The 12,500-nt window shown below is 35.8% G+C and overlaps 1 protein-coding gene across 7 annotated transcripts in view; it reads right to left on the bottom strand.

Moving 5' to 3' along the window:
- Nucleotides 1-12,500, bottom strand: part of LOC106868256 (uncharacterized) — a 211,202-nt gene that overhangs the window by 72,129 nt on the left and 126,573 nt on the right. For all 7 annotated transcript variants that reach the window (XM_089357846.1, XM_089357851.1, XM_089357845.1 and 4 more), the window contains 2 exons: nt 3,101-3,214; nt 802-930 (listed from right to left, as the gene is read on the bottom strand). In XM_089357846.1, coding sequence (XP_089213972.1) covers nt 802-930; nt 3,101-3,214 — 243 coding nt within the window. The remainder of the gene's footprint in view (nt 1-801; nt 931-3,100; nt 3,215-12,500) is intronic.

Raw genomic sequence — 12,500 nt, 5'->3', positions numbered from 1 at the left:
ATTGTGTTCGGGGCAATAAAAACTTGGCTCTTTTATTTAATGTTAGGTAACTAATTAGTGATTTATTAGTTAGGCACAACATTTATAGAATGGGAAGTGTAGTGTCGATTGAATCTATCTCTGTTATTTTATTGCAAGCCGTTTTAATAACTCCCCGATCAATGAAAACAAGGTTTAATTCAGATAAAATGATGAAGATAAAACTGAATGCTTAAGACACCTATAAGTGTTACACGCGCAAGAACGTCTATGCGGTTAAGAAGTTCGTTTTGCAACCACGTTGTTTTGGGTTCAATCTAACTGCGTGGCACCTTAGGCATGCGCCTTCAGCTATAGCTCCGGACCGATCGATGCCTTGTGAGTGAATTTAGAATACGGAAAAGCCCGTCATGTATATATATATATATATATATATATATATATATATATATATATATATATATATATATATATATATATATATATATATATATATATATATATATATATATATATATATATATATATATATATATATGGGGTGGGGGAGAGAGTTGTGAGTGCGCGTGTATGTGTGTTTTTGTACACGCACACACCACTTGATCACCGGAGTTAATTTGTTTATTTCTCCGTAAAACAGCGGTTTGGTAAATGACACCGATAGAATAAGTATCATTCTTTAAAAATATTGACTATGGTCGATAGTTTTTGGGGTTTTTTTGTGGGGTGAGGGTTGTTTTGTTTTTCTTATAGGGACTTGGTACATCACCTCTAAGGTGATGCCTCACTACGACCACATTCTAAACTATATACATTACTTACCTGGCTGTTCAAGAAATCTCTGTACTGAGACTCTTCTTTTTTGATATCCTTACAGCGAGACTTCATACATTCCATGGCTTCATTAACACATGCATTGTTTGTTCCGAAAGGCGTGCCTCCCACCATATCCTAAAATTAAATAATGGGTTTTGATTTAAACACAAGGTAAGGCAGCGAGTTAGCAGAATCGTTAGCACGCCAGGCAAAATGCTTAGCGGCATTTTATACGTCTTTACGTTCTGAGATCAAATTTCGACTAGGTCAACTTTGTCTTTCATTCTTCCGGTGCTGATAAAATAAGTATCAGTTGAGCACCAGGGTTGCTGTAATCGTCTTAACTCCTCCCAGCAATATTAATGGCCTTGTGATAAAATTTGAAACCAATTTAGACGCAAGGCAAGGCCAACAATATCAATGGAACCTAAAGCTTCACGAGGCTCCGGCAGGGGATGGTGGCGAACCCTGCTGTACTCTTTCACCACAACTTTCTCCCATTCTTTCTACCTGTTTCTGTTGTGCCTGTAATTCAAAGGGTCAGCCTTGTCGCACTGTGTCACGCTGAATATCCCCGAGAACTACGTTAAGGCTACACGTGTCTGTGGAGTGCTCAGCCACTTGCACGTTAATTTCACAAGCAGGCTCTTCTGTTGATCGGATCAACTGGAACCCTCCCTCGACGTCGTAAGCGACGGAGTGCCAACAACAACATAATGTCTCCACTATACAACAGTCTCCAAATCGAGAGCACTTCAGGAGAGAACAGTATAGAAATATATATAGAATTATGATATGGATATACGTGTCTGTGGAATATTCAACCACTTATACGCTTTTTCAATGAGGAGGCAGTTCTGTTGATCGAGTTATTGAAAACTGACGGTCTGAAATTCCGACCGAGATCTGATTATTCCATTTCTACCTTCAAAAGCATCTGAACTTCGTATCACCACACCCTCTCAACACTAAGACTCACTTGACTCACTCACTTCTCTCCGTGTCTTGTCTTCCAGACTCCTTACAAAAAACTTCGTCCAGTATTTACTCCCTAAAACTGTTATCTTCTGGGATACTTACTCTAATACATGATGTTTTCTTTTTTTTATTTTTTTTATTCTTCTACAGTCACTGATATACAGATTTTCAAATTGAATGTCTCATGCAACAATTTCATTACTTAAGCAGAATAACAGAACTTGTCCTTTTTATTCTCATTATATTATTGAAAGGAAAAAAGCAGCAGGCTTTTGATCAAATTATCTAATGCATGTAACAACAGTATTCTGCAGCCGAGCAGCCGTACAAGACGATTCTTATAAGAAGCATGTGTCTATTGATTAAATAGCCGTTCGTGGTCTTTACTCTGTGGAGACCCATGAAGTGGTAACACAAAGTGTCTATGCAAAGACAAGTTTAGGAAGAGTGAACTACAGAAACAAAATTTCAGAAAGGTTTATAGTGTTATGTCGAATGGAGCTGAAGTAAAAAGAACAGGATCGAATGTGAATGGATTTCTGTATCATTTTACTAACTACGGAGCCCTGTCTATTGTGGAGTGGACGAGAAGGAGAATTGAGAACAGTTAGGCAAGATCCTTTTGACAAGGACGTAGCAAGAGTTAAAATAAGAAAGTTATGAGTTGGCCAAAGGAGTCCTTTGCTCTTTCAATAGTTATTTTTGATCGTTTTTTTTTATAGTTGAATACATCCTGGGAATATTTTCAAGGAAGTTGTTTATAAACTATAGTTTACTGTAGTTTACTAGTCCGGCTACAGTACAGCATACAGGAATTAATCATGCTTAAGGAAACTAAACTTTTATGACGCTAAAAGTTCATGACTTGGGTGGGCCATGTCCAAAATTAGAGTTGAATGGGATATGGCCATTTATATGTTTTGGCTTGGTGTGGATCCCATTTGAAAAGAAAAGAACCTAATAGGAAGTAACATTGTTTCATGTCTTCGAAGTATATTAGTAATATATATATATATGATTTTGCTGCGATGGTTTTTGTTAAGCAGCGTCGATTTTTACAAAAACACAATGCAGTACCTGGTCCAGAAGTTGAAACCACTAACTTGCAATCGTGAATCCAACACTCTAACCACTAGGCCATACGCCCTCAGCACACACTTCTGTACATTTATACATATCACACACATACACACGCACCCATGCGCGCGCGCACATGCACACACACTGACACACACACACTTACACACACAAACAAACAAACACACAAACACATATATACTACACACGCAGACACACAATCTCGAGGCATATTTTATACTAATTTTACCTGTCTTTTTTCGGCCCACTCTGAACATTCTTTGACTTTCGACATGTTTGCAGGGGACATAAAACTGCCGTCGTCTTCCTGAATAAGTTTTGATTCAATTGATTTCATTGTGATCTGGAATGAAGAAAATGGTAAGAATTATATTGGGACTAAATAGTAAAATCAAACATAGGCAATTCAAAGCAATTTTGCAGAGGTCAATTTTGCCTTTCATTCCCTCGGGGTCGATAAAATAAGTACCAGTCAAGCACTGAGTTTAATGTAATCAACTTATCCCTCCCCTCAAAAACTTTTGGCCCCATGCCAAAATTTGAAATCATTATCATTATCATTGTTGTTGTTGTTGTTGTTAGTAGTAGTAGTAGTAGTAGTAGGAACAATATTATTATTATTACTATTATTATTATTATCATCATTATTATTTATTATTACTATTACTATTATTATTATTATTATTATTATCATCATTATTATTATTACTATTACTATTATTATTATTACAATTATCATCATTATTATTATTATTATCATTATTATTATTATTATTATTATTATTTGTTAAACGAAGCCATATCATTTGGTATTCAAATGATATTCAAAGTGATATTCATTATTTTCGTTTCACATTCCAATTTAGACCATCCTCTGTACACACACACACACACACACACACATCGACATGGGTTCAATACTGGTGCATTCGAGCAGCACAACCTTGAAGCATGTTACATCGGTTGTTTCCAATTACTACACCGTTGAACTTATATTTCGTATCTTACATCGAACAAAGCATTATGTGCTAGATGAGGTGTTAAGAGTGAAGATGATCGACTAAAACATTCTTGAAGACTGCCCCAGCATGGCAACAGTCGAATAGTTTTAAAAAAAAATAAATGTTACATGTGTAGAAACGCCAAGATAATATACAACTGGTAGCTGCTTTTGTTTTAGCAGCACACCACATGCAAACTGAAATCAAAGATGTAGTAAGACATAACCAACGGAACTGTAAAACCCACATATATGTTTTAAGCACGTAATGCTGCTTTCGAAATTTGCCCGTGGGGGGGAAAAAAGGAAAGATTCTTCCTTCGTGAGTAGAATTGTCGATCTTTTGCAAGCAACCCACTCATGTAAATCGCACATTCCACAGAAATTACTCACAAGGAATTGTTCCTGCGTTTGTATTTAATCGCCAAATAATCACCATCTTTTATCTACGAACGTGACGCGAAGTCTAAGGAAGTAAGCACCTATGGGCTAAACATAGAGGGCACCTAGGGGCTAAACATAGAGGGAACCTAGGGGCTATACATAGAGGGCACCTAGGGGCTAAACATAGAGGGGACAAACAAGGACAGACAAAGGAATTAAGTCGATCATATGACCCCAGTGCGTAACTGGTACTTAATTTATCGACCCCGAAAGGATGAAAGGCAAAGTCGACCTCGGCGGAATTTGAACTCAAAACGTAACGGCAGACGAAATACTGCTAAGCATTTCGCCCGGCGTGCTAGCCTTTCTGCCAGCTCGCCGCTGCCTTTCATGAATTTAGGATGGAATCATTTATAAGGTGTTTAACGTTTATAGAATCAATAATACGAATACTTGTGGTTCACCAGTAAAATAAAAAAGGACTATAAGCACTTTGTCTTTGATTTTATTTAAGGAACCTACATTTACCAGACATGTTTCACATTTACATCTGACAGACTTGTTAATTTCTTTGTAATTACAAAGACTCTTTTAAAGTTAAATTTAGAATAACGACATGAAAGTCAAATTAACGACGGCCCTAATTAACATCAGATAGACTAATTAATATAGATTATCAACTTATTTAGATTTTTTTTCTATCTTACGTCGAGAATAAAAGTTTCCTTGTATGCCTTTTGCAGGAGAACAAATTTACGTCAATTCTTTCATTCTTTTATTCTTTTACTTGTTTCAGCCATGCGGCTGCGGTCATGCTGGAGCACCGTTAAACATATTATAGAAGAATAAAAGTATTTTGTCAGGATGTCTTTTGACTGTAATAATTATTTACATAAGTTATGGACTTTTTACATTCTATTATACTAGTCTATGACTTATTTCAGTAACTGGACAGCGGCCATACTGGAGCCACCAGTACTTATTTTAAGTCTGATACTTATTCCATCGAGAACTTCTGTCGAACCGCTAGATTACTGGGATGGAAACGAGCCAATGTGCGATTTGTTTTTGAGCAAAGCAATACATTTCAGGTTGGTTCAGTCAACTCAACTGAAAATGATGCAACTCCCCACTCTCTCACTCTCTTTAGCTGTCATATCCTAGAAGTTGCAATTCGTGTAGGGTAGGACGCGAGAAGATGTCTATGTCTGCTCATGATTACATAAGCACCTAAAACAATTAGCGAAAGTATAGTGTAGTTACATAGCCATAATTGCTGGCGAGCGAGTGAGCGCTAGCTGTTCTAAACTGGTCTTCACTACTAGCTTTTGTTAATGTGGCAAGTTGGCAGAATCGTTAGCACACCGGACAAAATAGTTAGTGGCATTTACTCCGTGTTTACGTTCTGAGTTCAAACTCCACCGAAGTCAACTTTGCCTTTCCTCCTTTTGGAGACAATAAAATAAGTACCAGCTAAGCACTGGGGTCGGTATAATCGACTAGTCCCTTCTCCAAAATTTCAGGCCGTGTGCCTTTAGCAGAAATTTGTGTTTTTTACATTTCCCTCATAATAAACGCCTCGCATTATATTATTGTAATTTTTTTCTTTCAGGTTTGTCAACAACAGTTTGGAACCGTAACATAAAACATAAAAATATAAACGATGTATTTTCTATAAGAATGTAAAGAAGCAATTTTCCTTTAATAATGTATGTCTCCATCCACTCACATGATTTCGATTTTCTGGTTTTAGTTGTTTCCTTTATGGTACCAATTCTTTTGAGAAAGGCATGAACTTTATAGTTCCCTTCTCTTTTAATAAATAGGTGACTACGTTCCTTCATTAAAAAATCAATTTACCCATAATTAAAGATCAAACAGGATGGCTTTCAGTTAATTAGAATATGTTAATTTCATCACAACAGTAAATGTAAACTCTAACCTTTCTTATAGAAATGAATTCACATTCAGGATTCTTGTTTTCAAAATAACTATCTGGATTCTACATTAGCAGATTCATATTACGAGCATCAAATTAGGTTACAGAACAAGGCCAATTTGCTATATATACCATATAAAACCATACTGACATCATCACCAGAAAATTCCAGTAACTTAATAATTGTTTCTAAGTTAGCTACAAGACCAGAAACTTTGAGTGAAGGGCTTGTCAGTAACATTGATCCCATTCCTTCTCTGGCGCATTAGTTTATCAATTCTTGCTCGAGTGACAAAAATCCTGTCAACTTGTCAATTAAACAATGGAGGTGTTCAATTCGTAATGTTGGCTTCAGATAATCATTTTTTTCCCCTCTCAATCTCCTGATATTATTTTACACTAAACAGCATTTTTGTAGTAGTACCCAACATCTCAAAAAGCGTACTCTGGAATGGCTTTTGTTACCTTATACGGGTAGATACGAACGCTCTGTCCATACACGTGAGATAAATGGAAGTACTAGTTGTGGAATTCATACTTCTACATGATTATTAGTGATTAAATAATGAAAAGAAATAGACTTAAACGGAAAACGAAACCAGAATCTTAATTCTGAGTGTTTAGCGCTATCTAGGAAACCGCAGAACATCAAATTTGAAGTAATTATGTTAATTTATAATCTTTGTTGCAATACTTTTCTCGTGAACGTCCTCATAGGAGGAAAGGAAATTTGGTTGCTATTTGAATATTTTTCTAAGTTATTCACTCTGCAAACTATAGGGAGGAAATGCGTCCTGATTTCAGCAGTGAGAGTCAACTGAAAATTATTGCATGATTACTTAATTAGGCAAAAATTATCAGATTTACGGTGGAAGCAAACATTGTGAATTATAATGTTCGTGAGATAACTAAAGTTAAGCGAAACTTTCTAACTCGTTCAACTGGGAAAGGGAACCAAGACTTAGTGGGAATCGATCTCATGACTGCAAAATGCAGAGGGAGAAATGATTATATATAGTTGTATGGCTGACTAGAGACATATGCAGTGCATCAACTGAAATTATATTTAAATATTACAAGTTAATATATTCTAATACTTCAGAGTAACGACTTGGTAAAATCACTTGAGCGTCGGAGACAAAATAGCTTTGCAGTAGACGTTCAAGTCACGCCAGAATTAAGTTGTGCTTCTAAATTCATGAAAATAAGGTACAATTCAAGTATTGAGACCGAATCCCTCAAATCTGAACTCGGAAACGTAGGAGACCAGCAGAATGAATCGTAAGTAAACTGGCACAAAGCAACAGGAACCCCTTGCTGCACTTTTCTCAAGAAAACTCATGTATCAAGTTCTGGAATGAACGTCCATGATCACGGAAGTCTGTAGCTGTGGCACATGATAAAAGGAAAGAGCGACAGAGAAAGTGAGAGAGAAAAGGGTATCTCAGTGTTTCAGCCCCCAAAATTGAATAGACTAAAACAGAGATATTCTGACACATAAAGAGAGAAACAAAGAGAGAGGAAGAGAAAGAGATGAGATTGGGGTGGTTGTCTCAGTTACTCAGCCTACAAAATAGTAGAATATAAGAGAAATGTTAAAATCCACATTGAAAACTGCTGATGCACATTATAATTCAGGCTCTATATACCTCATCTGAATTCAGCATTGCGTGAAACATTTTAAAACTAATATCTTATTTAGACTTGCACATGTCACTCAGCACGTTAAGGACTTAAGAATACTGGAATATACTCAAGCTCCCGCCACTGCTACTCCAATAAGAAAAGCAGATAACAAATAAAATAATATAAAAGAATCGTACCGTTCACCGTTGAGAATCACACTTTGTAACGCTTAACAAAAAAGAAATAAATTCAATGTTAATACTATGTCTAAAGAATACGGTTCCCATACGTTCGTAGGTGAATAAAAGAAATATTTTACACTGTTGTACAAAGTCCTTTTTATACCGCAACTTACGGTTTTGAAAGGTAATTAAACGTAATGGTATTGTTACTTTCCATAAATATGGTCTGACTTTCACTAGTTTATAAAGTCGACCGTATAGAGTGTGAAATATTTCGTTTAGTATAAATATTGCTAACTCTATAGGAAGGATCTGCTGTAACAACAGAACGTGAAGTTTCCCAACAGCGACTGTACGAAATGGGAAAGCTGAGTAAAGTTGACACGCGTGATGTGGATGGGTGTTTATATATGTAAACTCTGTGCGAGTGTGTGTGTGTCTCTAGCGGCGTGATTTATTGACAGAGCTGTGTATGCGTAAGTAGCAATGTGTGTGTGTGTGTGTGTGTGTGTGGTGGGGGGTGTCTGTGTGCGTGTGCATGCATGCTTGTGTCTGTGTAATACTTTGAATGTTTGTGCAGAAATACAGACTGGTAGTAAGAAACGTATAAATTTAACAGTAAATTATATATATATATATATATATATATATATATATATATATATATATATATATATATATATATATATATATATATGTATGTATGTGTGTGTGTACATACATACATACATACATACATACGTGCTTACGTATATAACTGGTACTCTGTTGGTTACGACGACGAGGGTTCCAGTTGCTGTGATCAACCGAACCGCTTGCTCGTGAAATTAACATGCAAGTGGTTAAGCACTGCACAGACACGCGCACACTTAACGTAGTTCACAGGAAGATTCTGCGTGATACAGAATGCGTCAAGGCCGGTCCTTGAATTACATTTTCGTCTGTTGAGTAGACTGGAAGAAGGTGAAATAAGACGTCTTGTTCAGGACACAACGCACCGCCGGGGATCGAACTCAACTCACAGCCATATAATCGTGAGCTGAATACCCGAGCCACTTGGCCATGCACCTTTACTATTTACTATACAGACACACACACACACACACACACACACACACACACACACACACACACACGCACTCACATATATACAGAGAGAGCGAGAGAGCGGGAGTGAGATAGGGATGTAGGGAAAAGAGAGTTTTATTGAAATTGAAGCTAAGAATTTATCTCGTGAGTTGAATTTCATGCCACCGCGATCTTTAGGCAGGACAAACTCTCATCTTTCATTTCGACAGAAAAAAAGCATTTCCTGTAATGTACTGAGTACTCCTTTCTCATATATATATATATATATATATATCACTCAGTTCTATATCGCTGTTAAAGTCCGGTACGTTATTGCCTTAATGCAATAGCGAGAACAGACATAGCATTCCATAAGGTTAAAAACTGAATAAAAAGAATATTCTGAACAGACTATTAACAGAAAATTATAGCAATCTTATTGGCGTTTGAAAACCTTCATTTTCTCTACAGCTGTTTCCATAACCTACACGGAAAGGTTGACAACCAAATGATAGTTATGTACTTATTAATGGCAGTTTTTAAATTTCAATAAATATAATCAATATTGATTTTAAAGTTTTACACAAGGATAGCAATTTTGGGTGAGGGGCTAAGTCGATACATCGATCCCAGTGTCCAACTGGTACTTATTTTATCGACCACAAAAGGATGAAAAGTAAAATCGAACTTGGCGGAATTTGAACTCATAACGTAGAAACGGACGAAATGCCACTAAAGCATTTTATCCGGCGCGGTAATGATTCTGCTAACTCTCTGCCTTCTGCAAGTAATTAATATTAACATTAATTAAACTGTAAACTGGAACGCGTCGCACTTGCCACCAATATGTATCAATCCCAACATCTCACACCATTATGTAGTAGCTTCTACGAAGTCGCACGAGTTGCTAGAAACAATAGACAAATGTTGTTCATATTACACTCTACTGTTTAAAATATAAAATATAGAAGGGATGGCCATTACTGAAACGCCTTTGATGAAATGTTCCCTCAATCAGTTTTAACCTGGAGCTACACAGTAACTTAGTCTAAAGGAGAAAACAAAGCCACGTCTGCTAGAAATAGCAGCTAAACTCGATGGAAAGAAGGAAAAAAAAGACACTTTATTTCCTCAATTTTTTTTTTTTTGTTTGTTTGGGGGGGGGGGTTATTTTGGGGTTTTTTTTTTGCTTATTTCTGTGTTTTATATACGATTCTGAAAATTATGATTTTATCCACAAAATTTCAGATGTTATATTTTTGTCCCCGCTTCCATATTTGTTACCTTATCGCGAGATATGGAAATTCGAGGGACAAGTATCTCAAAACTCAGCAGTTAAAATTCCCTTAATCTACACAAATCTACTTTAAAATAAATAAATAAATAAATAAATAAATAAAAAGGCGGTGACCGCTACAAAGCATTTAAACGTAGGCTTGTTCAAGCAGTGTTTACGCGCAGCTAAAACGAAAAACAACAATAGGAACCGCTTCTTAAAAAGGCTATTAACGCACCTTGTGTGCGGTTTGCAGAAATATATTTATGCTATACCTTCTACATTTTCACTGATAAATGCTTTCATAATGTGCACCCATGGGTTAATCTTCCGCAACTAGAAAAACAGTTGAAATGAAAACAAAGCTAAGCTTACTTAAAGCAGACTTCTTCTATGTATATTGTTAAAAGGGTAGAACATTTAGAAAAATTTCATACCAGTGGCTAGCGTGCGTGATAAACGTCAATAGACTACATATTTTCATAAATAAAAAGTGTAGAGTATTTCTACACATAGAGTCTATTGACTGTTATTACGCATGCTAGCCACTGGCATGAAATTTTTCTAAATATTCTACCCTTTTAATTTTCACGGTAGATATATATATATATATATATATATATATATATATATATATATATATATATATATATATATATTCTTGGATCTATTTTAAAACGGGGGCCACATTTTTCATTAATGTTTTACGTAGTGTTTTTGGTACGGAAAGACTTTCAAACTTCGTAAACTATCTATTTTGTGTTATAGAACAGAAAAATATTTTTGTATTCGAATTTATTTCATGTAAAAAATTGTCTTATTTCGATAATTTCAACCAATCACTGACAAGTATTCAGTTGTTTATATTTACTCCTTTGGCTGATTAAGCGATGTAAAGCGTATTTAATCTCCATACCTTCGTTTTATTTGCTTTTTTCATTTTAAATTTGCTTTAACCCTAACCCTAACCCTAACCCTAACCCTAGGGTTAGGGTTAGGGTTAGGGTTAATTGTTTCAGAATCGTTTGTTTATGTAGTCGGCACTTAATGTATATCGGCTGAATGGACGCCAGTGATTGATTGAAATTACAGAAATACGACAACTTTAACATGGAAAAACTTATGGATTTCTTTTTTTTTTAAGAAGACTAAGAGAAAAGGATGTTTTATATGACACATTCTACCAGTGTTCCAAGTTTCAAAGTGTTTCGTTAATGAAAAATGTGGCCCCCGTTTTAAAAAAGATCCATATTGTTTTCTACTCTAGGCACAAGGCCCGAAATTTTGGGGGTTAGGGCCAGTCAATTAAATCAATCCCAGGACGCAAATGGTATTTAATTTATTGATTCCGAACGGATGAAAGGCAAAGTCGACCTCGGCGGAATTTGAACTCAGAACGTAAAGACAGACGAAACTACCTCTGAGCATTTCGTCCGGCGTGCTAATTTTTCTGCCAGCTCACCGCCTTTCACACACACACACACAAACACGCGCACGCACGCACGCATATATATGTATGTATACTCTTTTATTAAAGCTGCAAAAACGTCAAAAAACTGTTACTCAGAGTTTCACGTTCCCGTTCGTCAGACAGTTGTGACCTAAACGGTAATAAAGCTGTGATGATAGATGCTATATATGATATGATATAATCAAATCATATATATATACCAAATCATATATTACATGTACCATCACAATTTTATTCCAGTCCTGGTCACAACTGTCCGACAGACGGAAATGTGAAGTTTGGGTAACAGTTTTGAGACATTTTTGTAATTTTAATAAAGAAAAAAAGTATATTACTCTACGTTCGTTATTCGAGTATTATCTTTTCCCACTCTCTTTTGTATTTACGTATCGTGTATATTTGTGTGTGTGTGTGTGTGTGTGTGTGTAAATATATATATATATATATATATATATATACCGGAGTAAGCACATGAAATGTGCAACAAGAACAAAACTGTCCGATGAACGGGAACGTGAAACTCAGAGTAACAGTTTTTTGTTATATTTCTGCTGCTTTTAAATAAAGTATATATATATATATATATATATATATATATATATATATATATAGAGAGAGAGAGAGAGAGAGAGAGAGAGAGAGAGAGAGATGTAAATGTCTGTTTTGTCAAGTTTCATATAAAG

The sequence above is a fragment of the Octopus bimaculoides genome, chromosome 9, assembly GCF_046866305.1.
Source record: "Octopus bimaculoides isolate indiv1 chromosome 9, ASM4686630v1, whole genome shotgun sequence".
Taxonomy (NCBI): Eukaryota; Metazoa; Mollusca; class Cephalopoda; order Octopoda; family Octopodidae; genus Octopus; species Octopus bimaculoides.
The sequence above is the reverse complement of the archived record's forward strand: the minus strand, read 5'-3'. Positions and strand labels throughout refer to the sequence as shown.